Source organism: Equus przewalskii, chromosome 8, assembly GCF_037783145.1.
Source record: "Equus przewalskii isolate Varuska chromosome 8, EquPr2, whole genome shotgun sequence".
In the NCBI taxonomy this organism is placed as follows: domain Eukaryota; kingdom Metazoa; phylum Chordata; class Mammalia; order Perissodactyla; family Equidae; genus Equus; species Equus przewalskii.
This window is the reverse complement of record NC_091838.1, coordinates 12,789,562-12,805,614: the sequence shown is the minus strand read 5'-3', so window position 1 is coordinate 12,805,614 and position 16,053 is coordinate 12,789,562. Positions and strand designations below refer to the sequence as shown.

At 35.1% G+C, this 16,053-nt stretch overlaps 1 protein-coding gene across 50 annotated transcripts in view; it reads right to left on the bottom strand.

The window, feature by feature from the left end:
• Positions 1-16,053, bottom strand: part of STAU2 (staufen double-stranded RNA binding protein 2) — a 298,560-nt gene that overhangs the window by 264,559 nt on the left and 17,948 nt on the right. For 17 of the 50 annotated variants that reach the window (XR_011543351.1, XR_011543349.1, XR_011543352.1 and 14 more), the window contains 2 exons: positions 6,883-7,009; positions 2,073-2,203 (listed from right to left, as the gene is read on the bottom strand). The exons of 15 other annotated variants lie outside the window; for them this stretch is intronic. Coding sequence is in view for 28 of the 35 variants with exons in the window: in XM_070631483.1 (XP_070487584.1) it covers positions 2,073-2,203; positions 6,883-6,922 (171 nt within the window). In the remaining 7 variants the exon portion in view is untranslated. Of the gene's footprint in view, positions 1-2,072; positions 2,204-6,882; positions 7,010-11,418; positions 11,583-16,053 lie in introns of all 50 variants that reach the window. 18 more of the 50 variants (XR_011543354.1, XR_011543355.1, XM_070631477.1 and 15 more) reach the window with 2 other exon arrangements.

Sequence of the window (16,053 nt, the reverse complement as noted above, 5' to 3'; positions counted from 1 at the left end):
CTACTAGAGGGAATGAACCAGAAAGTCAGCAGGTGCCAGAGAGATGAATGCTTGAGATTAAAATTATGGAGGGTCTTGCAATTATTGGTAACGATAAGATCAAGAATGTGATCACAGGAGTGAGTGGCTGAAGGAGAGTGAAAGGCAAGGTAATTGGAGAAGTGCAAGAAACTGAAAAGTCAGCATGTTGGAACAATCATATATTCAGACACTAAAATCACCAAAACTTAAAACAGAAGGAGTGTTAGAGAGAGGAAAAGTGAGCCATGAGTGGTGTGATGATTACCCAGAGGTTAGCAAATGACTATCATGAGGGGCGGCTATTAACATGAAATTCAAAGCTGGGGGTTATCTCAAGGAAGAACACTACCTGGAACTGGCAATGAGGCACAAAGAGGACATATACTAGAAGAACCTTAAAATAGAGAAGAATAAAATATTTATTACCCCTAAATAAGCTCAGTCCAGTACAACAGTAATGACCAACATATATCACTGTACTACAGCACAGTACTACTCACAACAACTGAGAAAAGCGGGGCCTGCTGGAGACCCCGTGGAGGGATCAGAGGAGTTTCATAGAGGTTTGGAAGATGTGATATGTGAGCTGAGTGTTCAAAAACGAGTAAGGGCAGAAGGAGCTTCAAGGCAGACAGACAATGCAACATAAGCAAAGGCAGAAAAGAAATATTCTAAGAAATGCAAACAGTTCAACATGACTAAGGGCATAAAGAGAATGAGTATGCAATGAGTCTGACAATGCGTATGAAAGAGAGTCAAGATATATGACTAGACAGGTAGAACAAGACCACAACCTTTCGCTCTGCACAAAAGACATGATAAACAAATTAAACTGTTGCCCAGAAATCCTTCATAAAAGCCTCTAAGAGGGAACAAAGTTGACAGATTTGTTTCATCTTATTTTCCTTCTTTGAAGGAGATGCTAGAAAACAATTAAATAATACAACAGCCAGTTGCTTTATGAAGATGAACCAACTTTTACAGAATCAATTGTTTCCACACTGTATACAAAAATTTATAATCAGTATTATAATCTCCAATATCCAAGATTAAAAATGTACCAAGGAGTTTTGTGCATAACTGAGATTTTCAAAAACACATGAATAGAGCTCATGTTCTTTTTACATGTATATGTAAATGTATACATATGAGAGTATACAGGCACAACTCAGAGATATTGCGGGTTCAGTTCCAGACCACTGCAATAAAGTGGATATCACAATAAAGCACGTCACAGATGTTCTGGTTTCCCAGTGCATATAAAAGTTATGTTTACACTATACTGTAGTCTATTTGGTGTGCAATAGCATTATATCTCAAAAAAACAATGTACATACCTTAATTAAAAAATACTTTATTGCTAAAAAATGCTAATCACAATCTGAGCCTTCAGCAGGTTGTAATCTTTTTGCTGGTGGAAGGTCTTGTAAAAAATGCAATATCTGCAAAGCACATTAAAGTGAAACGCGATAAAACGAGGTGTGCCTGTATATAAATATAAATTGCTTTTCCATTTAAAAGAACAATGTTATAAGTGATTGCATAAATAATAATACTGGTATTTGAGACTTTTATAAATGATGAATCTTAGAATTACACCTCACAATGAAAATGATGTCTCACTAGGTAATCACCGGTGTATTTGCTCTGTCTCCATTTTCACTTTAGCAGTTACAACTTAATGGAACAAGCACTGTACTTGGGAGCCAAGGAACACATACTTAAGTGTTGGCACTGGCACTTACGAACTATTAAGCAAGTGACTTAACTTTTCTGTGCCTGAGTTTCTTAATTAACAAAATGGAAGTCAAAAATCCATATGTTGTGTTTTGTGAAGACTTCTGTGAAGCACTGTATCTGAAAGAGCTTTGTAAACCAAAACGAGCTATAAAATTGTTTAGTACAGACTTCAAAATATTTTTCATATAGAACTAAGAGCTTTCAGGCCATCCGCTGCCCCCGCCCCCAAAAAAGCAGCACAGTTAAACCCTGAGAGGATAAATCTGATAGACTTTGAAAGCATGTCTCACCACCTCTCTTCATAACCTTACCTTCGAATGAGCAGGCCCTCTTTCTCTCAGAAGTTTATACTGGGGTTGGACTCTATTGAAACGGGCTAACTCATTTACCAGACACATTGGAGTTTTCTCTTTGGGATTTGCCATTTTATCTTGGAGAGAAGCTGTAAATAAAAAGGCTGTAAAGTTTTTGTGAAGAATGACTTTACAAAATGGAAGAAAAGCTAGTTTTGACTTTTTTAGATTGAAGTCAGATTGTATATTTGGATTAAATTATTTTCATGAATTTTATATAAAAAATTCAAACCATCTAAATGTCTTTCATTACATGCAACAGAATTAAGTATCACATTTTAAACAATAAATTAAGGTAACTTTTTCCCTAAGGTAACTTTTTCCCTAAGTACCTATACATATATATAATAATAGCATGCTTATATTTTAAAATAATATAAGATTGCAATAATTTTTAATTTATCTTGTAACTTTCTTTTTCTATGAAAAAATTTTAGCATAAACACAAAATTCTCCTGATTCTTCTTAATGTAAAAATAAATTTTGTCTACTTTTTTCTATCATTTGATCTTACTTTTTTAACTTCTCACTTTGAGGCAGCATATTAATTGAAAAAGCTCTAGACTTGGGAATCAAGTCCTAAGTTTAACTACCAGCTCTTCCAACTATTTTTTAGAAGCTTCCTTTTGTTATGAAATGTTAAGAGAAGTAGAAGGAATAATTTAACAAACGCCTATATTCTTACCACTCAGAACCGAAATTAACATTTTCCATGTTTGCGTTGTCTTACTTAAAAAAAAACAAAACAGTATTACATTCCAGTTACGTTACCTTTATCTTTTCCAGAAACTATACAAATTTAGACTATATCCCTCTGGGATATTTTAAAATACATTTATATGCATGCATGTATATCCATGAAGAAATACATAGTCTTGATATATGTGGTTTTGTAGTCACATAAATAGTACTATAATAAATATATTTTCGCAATTGTCTTTCTTCACTCACTATGTTTTTGAGATTGCAACTTACATAGATCCAGTGCACTACTTCTGACCGCTGTATAATTTCCATCACAATATCCTATCAGTTTTTTAATCCACTCCCCTATCGGCAGACGTTTAGGCTGCTTCCAATGCTTCACTCTCGCAAGCAAAAACACGCTGCCAAATGGTACTCGGGACGGTTGTACCAAATCACCTTCCCCGGCAGCATGAGAACTACCACCTCCTCTTGACCTTGAAACATGCCGTGTGATTTTAATTTCTGACAATTTGACGTTTGACAACTTGTATCCCACTATTGTTTTTTGTTTTGCCCACTATAATTTTAATTTGCACACCTAGATTACTAGTGAGGCTAATCATCTTCTTACATGTTATTGATCATTCAGGTTTCCTCCTCTGTGAACTGCTTGCGTCCTTTTTTCTATTATTTTACGTATTACATTTATCAATTTTTTCTTTTATAGCCTGTGCTTTTTATGCCTTAAGGAATCCTTTGCTAACCTGCAAAGTCTTAATGATTTTTACTTAAGTTTACTAAGACTTCTATTCTTTATCTGTAAAATAAAGGTAATAAATCTATCCTACTTAACTCCCAGGTTGTTAGGAAGTTAAGGTTTTTAAACGTATGGTATTCTAAATTCTACTGCAATTATTATTACAGCTGTGGAATATTTTCCTAATACTATATTAAATTATTTTAATCCTGTATTTTTTGTTCATCTCATTTATAGACACATTTAACTGCTTTTTAGTTTTTCTTTCATCTCCCATTAAGCACTGCCAAAAACCACTTTAAAACCTAAGCTTAAAACATGCAAATGGGTTACTTCCTGCTCAGTGAAACTGTGGTCACAATGTATGGAGAATACATTATATGAACGGAAACAGCTAGTTTCAGGAACTTCATCTACAAACTTTCTATGGCAAGGTTTAATGTAGAAAATAGTATTTTTTAACTTTTTAACACTCTTTACAGGACCAATAGTTTGGTACAATGACTTGATCACTATCATTATGAGTAAGAAATTATTTCATAAGAACACTACATAAATACCTAGTAAGGTATAAATAAAAGGAAAGAGAATCTAAGCAACCAGTTGTGGGACCAATACAGCTGACAGCTGATACTACAATTAAACCATTCCAAATGGCCTGCAAACAAACAAAAAAAAACTGGTAATTATTACTTTTTTGAACAGCACAGACAAGAGTAGGTCAAGAGAGGTTTAAGGAAACGTGCATTTTACTTATTCCATTGTGCATTCATTCAAATAAACATTTTATAAATTGCACCAGAAAGTCAGTCATTATATAAAAGACAAGGTGATCCGGGGCTATAATCAATTTTGGTCCTTGCATACGACGGCATTAAATACTTAAGTACAACAGATAACAGAGCTACTTGAATATCAAAAGGCAAAAGAGAAATGACAATTTGTTAAAAATAAGAAAATATTAAAGCCTGGTAAAAATCAGAAAATTTTGCGTAACACTAAAACAGCATTTATACTGCTACTGTAGAATTTTCATAACTCAGCAATGCTGCATATTTACCTGCTATGATGCAAAAAATATTAGGAGCATAGCAAGCATAATGTGACAAGTTTATAGTAAGAAAAATTTCAATAGCATAGATTTTAAATATATCAAATTGATTAAAATAGTATGTTTATGGCTCTGTAAACTTGTTTAGTAAGAAAATCTGATCTAAATCGTTTAAAGAAAGTGCTAACTAATAACATGGTGATAAACATAGTTAATTTTGACTTTCTGCTTCATAAAAATAACACGAATTCAATAACTGATTCATGGAATCCACTAATGGAATTCAATAACGGATTTAAGAAGTGACTGAAGTCTTGGTGTGAAAGGTGTGCAAAATATATGCAAAATCTCACTCTGATAAAACTTTATGAGTAAAATCCAAACGTTTAAAGTTGGTAAATTTAAAAATAATTAGTTCTAGTTGAAATGTTTTATTTTACAAAATGATTAAAATTTTATTTTAAATAGCTGTTCCTCTATTTAATCAGAAGTCTTATGAGTATTAACGAGTGGACAGAGCTCAGCGAAAGAGTAATAATTTAAAAATTAAACCAAAATTTTGAAAAGCATCTACAAAATTATAAAACAAAATGGTCTATAAAAACTGAGATCTATAAACACAACTTATATATAACTTTTTAAGAAAGTCAACAGCGCAAAAAGTGAGAAATATATACACTGCTGCATAGGAATACATTTTCAAGAGATCTAAGAATCCCTCAGTGAACATTTTCTAAAATAGGGTTCAAGTCAATTTGGTGGCTAGAATAGCAGACACTTACTTAGAAGTAAATAAAATTAATGATAACTGATTTCACAATCTAAGCCTTTGCTTTTGAGAGAGCAAATGCCATATGACGTTTAAGAGCCTGTTTTGGATATATCTGCCACTTACTGATATCTATGTGACCTTGAGAAAGTACTTAATCTCACTTTCCTAGACAGTAAAATAGAAATGATATGTTTTTATATTACTGGATGACGGTATTGGTTGAAAGAGATGATGCAAGACACTGTTAACAATGATAAGAGTGATTATTCTGATGATCGACAATTTGTTAAAACACTATTAAATATGAAAACGGTAATATGGTTTTATAAACTTTTTTTTCACGGCTTTCTAAGCTAAAATATTCTGAGTTAAAATGTTCTGTTAGGGGGCTGGCCCCGTGGCCGAGTGGTTAAGTTTGCGCTCTCCGCTGCAGGTGGCCCAGTGTTTCGTTGGTTCGAATCCTGGGCGCGGACATGGCACTGCTCATCAAACCACGCTGAGGCAGCGTCCCACATGCCACAACTAGAAGGACCCACAACGAAGAATATACAACTATGTACCGGGGGGCTTTGGGGAGAAAAAGGAAAAAAATAAAATCTTAAAAAAAAAAAAAAAAAAAAAAAAAAAATGTTCTGTTAGGATAAGTTTATTTTATTCATACAAATATACTTCAATATTCTGCAAAAAGTATATATTTGTTATTATTTTTTCCACTAACTTATAACATCATAAGTCTCTTTCCACTGAAAACTTCCCAAGTATGATATATAAATTATATTTAAGATTTCTCATATTTGTGTTAGGAAATATTCCACCTTTGTTGATATGAAATTTGTTTACATGTAACTCTCCATATCTTTGATAAGTAACACTGGTAAATAGTTATTTATAATATAGAATCTGCACACTCAACAAAACAAAGATAAACTCTATTTTTCAAGATATACTCTATTTTGATATCGTCATAAAATGTCCTGGACTCTCTGGGACTTGAATCTTCAAACTATACCAAAATACTGTAGCTCACAGTTTTCAATCAACAGCAAAATCCCTGTCCCAAAGGAGCTCACAGTCTGGGAGAAGAAAGAGACACACAGAATAAACAGATACAATAAACGACAATAGGGTAAGTGCTATGGTAAGGCTGTTACAGGGGGCTCAGCTGAAGGGGATGTTCAAAGGCGGGTTTCAAGACGCAGTGATTAGATTAGTTACGGAAAGTAGGGGTTCACCAAGTTAGCAAGGGAAGAAGAGAGGAAGACAGTCGAAGCTTTTCCAGAGCACACATGCAGGAGAAAGCACAGAAAACACATCACATTCTGGTGGATGCAAGCAGATCATTAGCAGAATATAGAATGCACAGGAGGAAACAGCAGGAAAAACTATGTGACCAGAATCCACCAAACACCAAACGTTTCCTAAGCCAGAACTTAGAGTAGCAACATCGTTAAGGTGGTTAAACTACAGCCAGAGTCGTTGCTGCAAAGTCAGTCCACCTCACCTGCCAAGGCAAGTCTCTCCACAGAAGGATCCGTTTCCATCTCTGGTCCCAGAAATGACTTGGACAGTTTCTACGTCTCTTTGCTGGCTCCCCTTTCCCTACTACCTGCTATTGGAAGGGACTCATCCTAATTCCCAAGTAAAACAAAAAGAAAGAAAACAGAGTCAAAAGAGCAAAGGAATTTCCCTTCACAGGCTCTCGCCTCCAGGAGAAACGTGACTGTCCGTACCTATAACTGGAATAAACCTTCTAATTTCAGATCAGACCATAACCTACGGATGTCCAAGTAAATCACTACCCAAGTATCAAACTGCTCTCTTATAATTGCCAATTAATTAGGAAAAAATTAAAGTTTCTATCTCATATAAACACAAAATAAATTCCAGGAGTATTAAAATGCAAAACATAAAAATATAACAAAAGCACAAGAAAACGTGGGTAAATATCTGTCATAATCCTGTAACACAGAAGGCTTTTCTAGATAAGAAGAGAAACCTAAAAGCAATAATGGGATAAACTGACGGATTTAACAACACAAAAAATGTAAAACTTCTGTAGAGCACAACACATCATAAATGATGCTAAAAGACAGTCCACAAACTGGGAGAGAAATACTCGCCACGTCCGAGGAAAAACTGTCAACATCCATAAAACATGAAGATGACATAAATCAATTTTTTTTTAAAAAATCCAATAGAAAAAAGGGCAAATGTGTGCATAATCAATTCACATAATATAATTTATTGAGTAAAAACATCTGTGGAAAAAACTAAAGTTTAAAGAAAAAAATTCAAATTCCAGTGAGATATAATTTACCCCCATTAAACTGATAAAGATGAAAAAATGATCATGCTAAGTATTGGCGAGGACACGGGGAAATGGGTGCAGACTCTATTGATGCAAACATAAATTAGTACAAACTTTTTGGTGGGCAATCCGGCAATACTGATCAGAGTTTCGATTGCATCTATCTTTAAAAAAGCAATTACACGGGTCTGGCCCCGTGGACGAGTGGTTAAGTTCGCGCGCTCCGCTGCAGGCGGCCCAGTGTTTCGTTAGTTCGAATCCTGGGCGTGGACGTGGCACTGCTCGTCAGACCACGCTGAGGCAGCGTCCCACATGCCACAACTAGAAGAACCCACAACGAAGAATACACAACTATGTACCGGGGGGCTTTGGGGAGAAAAAGAAAAAAATAAAATCTTTAAAAAAAAAAAAAAAAGCAATTACACATCTAGTATTCATTCTACAGGAAGACCTGCATCGGATATAACACAACGAAAATCCACGCAGCAAGATCACAATAGCAAGACCTATAAACAAGCTAAATATTTATCCATCAATAACTGACCAGTTAAATAAACTACAATGGACTACGCAGCTTTAAAAAGAGAATGAGGTACAGCGCTTACGTTCTGACATGGGAAAACATGACAAAATGCTGAATGGAAAAAAGTTCTAACAGCTTATTGTCTGATTTATTTTTCTTTAAATCAACCATGTGCCTGTATTAAAGGGGAAGAGAGACTGGTGGCAGGGCGTCCTCACTTTCTACTTTGAAGTACTACACTGTTTTAGTTTTTTACAATTAATACGTGTAACTTTTATATTTAAAAGATCATTTTACAAAGCCATGCCAAAAGTAGGGAGTGCTTCATAAAGCCTTAGACTCTAATTGCCATTGTCCTTTCTAGTCTTGACAGTGCCATCAAGGTTCTGAAAAACGGAAAGAAGATGCTCAAGGACCTGATCAAAGCAGGCCATGTGTCATGCCTACGATCTCTGACTTTTCCATATAAAGCCACCTTGGGATTTAAACACTGCTAAAACACAGTGTGGCCTCAGCCAATGGGTTTGTTGTTTGTTGTTGGTATGGTCCATCTTCATAACTTTAGCCCTTCTAATAGCTGTGTAATGGTATCCTATAGTTTTAATTTGCATTTCCCTAATGACTAATGATGTGGAGCATCCTTTTGTGTATATGCTATCCTTATATATCCTGTAGTGAAGTATCTATCTGAATATTTTACCCATTTTTAATTGGGTTATTTCTTTTTTTATTTGAAGAGTTCCTTATATATTCTAAATACAAGTTATTAATTAGGTATATGCTTAGCAAAGAGTTTTTCCCAGTATGTGGCATCTCTTTTCATTCTCTTACTGGTGTCTTTTGAACAGCAGGCTTTAATTTTAATAACATCTAATTTATCAATTTGTTCATTTATGGACTGTGTTGTATCCAAGAAATCACTACCTAGTTGCAGTCTCAAAGATTTTCTCCTATGTTTTCTTCTATAAACTTAACAGTTTCAGCTTGCAAATTTAGGTCTCTGAGCCATTTTGTAATAGTTTTTGCATATGGTGCAAGGTATGAAGCCAATTTTGTTTTTTGTTTTTCAACATCCAATGTTTTAACACTACTTGTGGAAAAGGCTACATTTTTTTCCACTGTACTGCTTTTATGGTTTTGTCAAAAAGCTATCTATACAAAGCAGGTTTACTCCTGGACTACCTATTCTGTTCCATTGATCTATTTGTCTATTTTATGCCAATGCTGTTTTTACTGTAGCCTTGTAATAATTTTGAAATTAGGTAGTGCAGGCCACCAACGTTGTTCTTCTTCACAGTTGTTTGGCCACTATAGGTTCTCGCATTTCCACGTGAATCTTCTTTTAGGCAAAAATGCCTGCAAGGATTAGAGTAGAATTCCCTTGAATTCTGCAGATTAATTTGGTGAAAATCAACATTTTAACAAAGTTGAGTCTTCCACCCCATGCACAGGATATAGTCAGCTCTCATTACTGAGGTGACATCTCAATGATAGTTATATTCTATAACGAATCCACGAATGGTGAATTAGCGATTACTGAATAACCGCTTCTATGGAAAATACAGGGTTAAGTCCTTGGCAAACTCTGGTTATAACACTTTTGTCAGCCAATAAATACATGACCTTGTTTTGTATGTTTCTGGTTAAAGACCCATTACTTAATGTATATCATTGATTTATTAAAATTGAACTCGACGTACTGCAATTTTTGACTTGGGGGTTACAAACAAATTTTAGCGAAGAGACCAACTCCCAAGTGAGAATCTATGAATAATGAAGATGAACTGTGTCTCTCAATTTATTTAAGCATTAATTTCTCTCAGCAGTATTTTGTAATTCTGTTTTCTTTAACTTGTTTTGTTAGACTTAGCCATAAGTATTGCACATTTTTGATACTATTGTAAAAGGCATTTTTTATTTCAGTTTCTGATGGTTCCTTGCTAGTGTATAGAAACAACTTTTTTATACAGTCATGCATCACTAAACGACAAGGATACATTCTGAGAAATGCATTGTTAGGCAATTCCGTCATAATGCAAACATCAGAGAGTGCACTTACACAAACCTAGATGATACAGCCTACTACACACCTAGGCTATGTAGTACTAATCTTATGGGACCACTGTCGTATATGCGGTCCGTCATTAACTGAAACATAGTTATGTGGCACACAACTGTAGATCTTTGGTAATTTTCTGTCCACTTGTTATATCAATTATTGAGAGGAGTTACTAAAATCTCTAACCATAATTGTGAATTTTTCCCTGCATCTCTATTAGTTTTTGCTTTGTGTGTTTTGAAGCTCTGTTATTAGGTGCATAAACATTTCGCATTGTTAAGTCCTCTTAATTAATTGATCCTTTTATTGTTATGAAATGACCTGTATCCCAGGTCATATTCCTTGCTCTGAAATCTACTGTGTGCGATATTAACAAAACCACTCCAAGTTTCTTTCAACTAGGTTAGCATGTTGTATCTTTCCATTCTTTTACTTTTAACCTACTTGTGTTTATAGTTAAAGTGCTTCTTAAGGCAAATACACTGTTGGATCTTGCTTTTTTATTCAATCTCGGCCTTTAAATTGGGGTGTTTAGACTACTTACACATAGCGTGATTATTCATATCATTAGGTTTGAGTCTATCATCTTATTTGTTTTATATTTGTCCTATCTGGTCTTTGTTCCCGTTTTCATCTGTTTACGGCTTCTGCTGGATTATTTGGTATGATTCAATTCTATCTACAGTCACTCATCACTTAGAGATACGTTCTAAGAAATGCGTCGTTAGGCGATTTCGTCGTTGCATGAGCAGCACAGAGCATACTTACACAAACCTAAGCTACGTGGTGCTAATTTTATGGGACCATCATCATATATGCAGTCCATCATGGACCAAAACATTGCTATGTAGTGCAAGACTATGTTTTTTGGCTTATAACTCTTTGTTTTGCCATTTTAGTGGCTGCTTTAGAGTTTATATTACAACTTTTAACTTATCAGTCTACCTCTAGGTTCTGTAATACCACCTAACACAGAGCCCAGGAATCTTAATGTACTTGCAGATTTCCCTCAGCCTTCAAGCTGCCATTATCATGCACTTTACTCTTATGTATGTTATAAACCACACAATATCCTGTTAATATTTTTGCTTTAAACAATTACCTTTAAAAGATATTAAGCTAATAAAAAAAAATCTTACATATTTACCTAAGTAGTTACCACTTCTGTTGCTCTTTTTTCTTTTTTCAAGTGGTATCATTTTCCTGCTGCCTGAAGGACATACTTTAAAATTTTCCTGAAGTGGGAGAGTGTTAGTGACGGGCTCCTTCATCTTTCCTGTATCTGAAAACGTCTTTTTTTCATCTTTGTTTCTGAAACGTATTTTTGTCAGATATAGAATTCTAGGTTAACACTTTTCATCTTTCAGTACCTTAAAGATGTTACTCCACTGTTTTTCTGCTGATATTGTTTCTGACAACAAATCTAGCATCATCTTTATCTTTGTTCCTATGCATGTAACATGACCATGTCTTTTTTCTCTGTTTTTCTGTTTATCAGTTGGATTCAGCAATTTGATTTTGATGAACCTTGGTGTTGCTTCCTTTATGTTTCTTATACTCAGAATTCACTGAATAACTTGATATGCAAGTTTATGATTTCATCTTAATGAAACTTATTTGAAAAGTTTCTGGTCATTATTCCTTGACATATTTTTTTGTACCCCTGCCTCCTTCAGGAACTGTAGTCACTCACATGTTTGGTTGTTTGAAGGTATCTCACAGCTCACTGATGTTCTCTACTTTTTTTTAATTCTTTTTTCTCTGTATGGTTCATTCTGCATGGTTTCTATTGCTATGCCTTCAAGTTCACTAATCTTTTTTCTGCCGTATCTAATCTGCCATTAATCTTTTTGAGCATATTTTACATCTCAGGTGTAGTTTTCATCTTTACAAGTCCTACATGGGTCTTTTTGAAGCTTCCACGTCTCTAACTTTCTGAACTTATGAAATACAGTTATAACAACTGGTTTTAATAACCTCTGTTAATTCTGTCCTCTGTCAGTTTTGAGTTATTGATTATTCTCCTGATCATAGGTCATGTTGTTATGCTCCTGAGCATATAACGGAATCTTTAACTGAATGAGACACTGAGAATTTTAACTTCTTGTGAGCTAGATTATTTCCCATTCCTATAAATTTTCTTGAACTTTGTTCTGGGATACAGATAAGTGACTTGGAAATAGTTTGCTCCTTTCAAGTCTTGCATTTATAATTTGCTAGTCTGTTTCAGAGCAGCAACATCTGCTCAACCTGGGGAATATGCCAAGTTCCACACATCAGTTCTCACTCTCTGTGCCACGACCTGGAAAGTCTCTCAATGCAGTAGACTGGGGCAAGCGCAGGGCTTACCTCATCTGTTTCTCATCACTCAGGGATCACTGACCATCACTGCCTCATGTCCCATGTCTTGAGAACTGTTGTTTTTGTGTATTTTGTCTCTTTTGTGGGGGACAGGGAGAGTGTTTCAGGAGGAGGATAGACACAGTCCCTGTAATTTCACATGAGCTAGATGTAGGCCATCCTTGTACTTTTAATCTATCTTTATCTTTACATTTAAAGAGAGTTTCTTGTAGATATCATATAATTAGGCATTGCTTTTCTAGCCAGTCTTTGCCTTTTAATTGGAGTGTTTAGATCATTTATATTTAATGTGACTATCAAAATAGTTAGATTTAAATCTACAATTTTACTATTTTTTGTCCCACCTGTTGTTTGTTCCCTTTTTCATCTTTACCTACCTTCTTTCGGACTGATTATTTTTTAGTATTTAATTTCATCTCCCCTGTGGGTTTATAAGTTATTTTTATTTTCTTTTATAGCAATTGCTCTAAAATATACACAGCCTACCATCAAATAAACACTATACCACTTCGTGTATGGCATAAGCACCTAATACTATATTTTCCTTTCCTCTGCTCCATTCTTTATCCTATTGACATCTACCAATTATTTCTATGTGTGTTATAAGCCTGTAAATCATTGCTATCTTTGCATTAGTCAATTATCTTTTGAAAAGATTAAAAATGAAGAAAATGTATTTTATCATATTTTATCATTTCTTGCATTCTTCATTCCTTTTCAAAGATCCAAATTTCTATCTTTTAGTGTTTTCCTTCTGCCTAAAGAACTTCCTTTAAGACTTCTTGCAGGGGCTGGCCTGGTGGTGCAGTGTTCTGCTTCAGCAGCCTGGGGTTTGTGAGTTCAGATCCTGGGTGCGGACCTATGCACCACTTGTCTAGCCATGCTGTGGCAGGCGTCCCACATATAAAATAGAGGAAGATGGGCACAGATGTTCACTCAGGGCCTGTCTTGCTCAGCAAAAAGAGGAGGATTGGTAGTGGATGTTAGCTCAGGGCTAATCTTCGCAAAAAAATAATAAAAATTTTAAAAATTAAAAATATAATAAAATAGACCACATGGGGGGAAAAAGGACTTCTTGCAGTGGAAGTCTGCTGAAAATGAGTGCCCTCAGATTTTGCTTCTCTCAAAAGTAACTTCCTTTACAAATCATATATCTGATAAGTGATTAATATCTAAAATATATAAAGAACTCTCACATCTCAAAAGAAAATAAATCAAAAAATGGGCAAAGAACTTGACTAGACATTTCTCCAAAGATGATATACAAATGACCAACAAGCAAATGAAAAGATGCTCAACAGTACTAATCATCAGAGAAATGCAAATCAAAACCACTCAGAGATACAGCTTCACTTATATAAGGGTGGCCAACAGCAAAACAGAAAATAAGCATGGATGAGGGTGTGTGGAACTTGGAGCCTTTGTTCATTCCTGGTGGGAATGTGAAAAGTGTAGATACTATGGAAAACAGTAATTAAACATAGAATTACCACAGGATCCAGCAATTTCACTTCTGGGTATATACCTAGAATAGCTGAGGGCAGGCACTTGAACTGGTATTTACACACCCTTACTCACTGCAGCATTACTCACAACAGTCAAAAGGTGGAAACAACCCAAGTGCCCATCAGCAAATAAACAGATAAACAAAATGTGGTATATACGTAAATGGAATAGAATTTATTCAGCCTTAACAAGGAAATTTCAACACATACTACAGCATCAGTGAACCTTGAAGACAGGCTAAGTAAACCAAGCCAGTCCACAAAAGGACAAACGTTGCATGATTCCACTTGTATGAGATATCCAGGGTAATCAAATCCACAGAGGCAGAAAGTAGAATGGTGGTTGCCAGGGGCTGCTGGGGGGAGGGGAAGTGAGCATTTCAATGGGTACAGAACTTCAGTTTGGGAATATCAAAAAGTTCTGGAAATGGATGATGGTGATGGTTGCAGAATACTGTGCATGTACTTAATGTCACAGGACTATACATTTGAAAATGGTTAAAATCAGGGCCAGCCCCATAGCACTGTGGTTAAGTTTGGCACACTCCACTTCAGCGGCCTGGGTTTGCGGGTTCAGATCCTGGGCATGGACCTACTCCATTCATCAGCCACACTGTGGAGGCAACCCACATATAAACTAGAGGAAGACTGGGACAGATGTTAGCTCAGGGCTAATCTTCCTCAAGCAAAACAAGGAGGAAGATGGGCAACAGATGTTACATCAGGGTGAATCGTTCTCAGCAAAAAAAAAAAAAAAAAAAAAAAAAAGTTTAAATGGTGCATTTTTATATATATTCTACCACAATTAAAAACCGAAAACACAACAAAAGGTCACTTCCTTTTTAAAAGTATTTTTAGTGGGAATAGAATTCTAGGTTGACAAGTATTTATCTTTCAGTATTTTAAAGATGTCACTCCACACTCTTCTGACTTGCAGTTTCTAACAAAAACTCTGTCATTCTCATCTCTATTTCTCTGTTCATAATGCATCTTTTTCCTCTGGCTGCTTTTAAGATTTTCTTCCACTATCACTGGTTTTCAGTCACTTGATTATGACGTGCCTTTTGCGGTTTTTAAATGTTTCTTCCAAATTACATTCTCTGATCTTTATAGACCTATGGGTTTATAACTTGCATGAAACATAAACATTTTCAGTCATTATTTGTTCTAATATTTTCCTGTTCCCCCTCCCTTCTCCTGAGAATCTACTTACATATATTTTAGACTACTTAAGATTGTCCAACAGCTCACAGATGCTCTGCTCACTTTTTTTCCAATCTTTTTCACTCTCTGCTTCATCTTGGATAGTTGCTATTCCTACATATTCAAGCTCAGTCTCTTTTCTTCTACAGTATTTTATCTGCTATTAATCCCATCCAGGATATATTTTTTTATTTCAGATATTGCATTCTTCATCTCTAGAAGTTCTATTTAAGCATATTTTATATCTTTTATTTTGTTCCTTATCATTTTCCTGTTTTCCTCTACCTTCTTGAACATTTGGTGCATACTGATAGCAGCTCTTTTTACATCTTTGTGTGCTAACTCAACCATCTTTGTCATTTCTGGGTCTCTATTAATTTTTTACCCTGGTTATGGGTCATATTTTCACACTTCTTTGCAAGCATTTTAAATTTTTTTTATTATGGTAAAATTGACATAACATCAAATTAACCATTTTAAAGTGAAAATCTGTGGCAAAAAGCACATTCACAATGTTGTGCAATCACCACCTCTATCTAGTTCCGCAACATTTTTATCACCCCCAAAATAAACTTCGTACCCTTTAGGCAGTTGCTCCCCACTTCCCCTTACTCCCTAGGCCCTGGCAACTACCAATATGTGTTCTGTCTCTATAGATTTACTTATTCTGGATATTTGATATAAATGGAATCATGTATGTGACCTTTTGCATC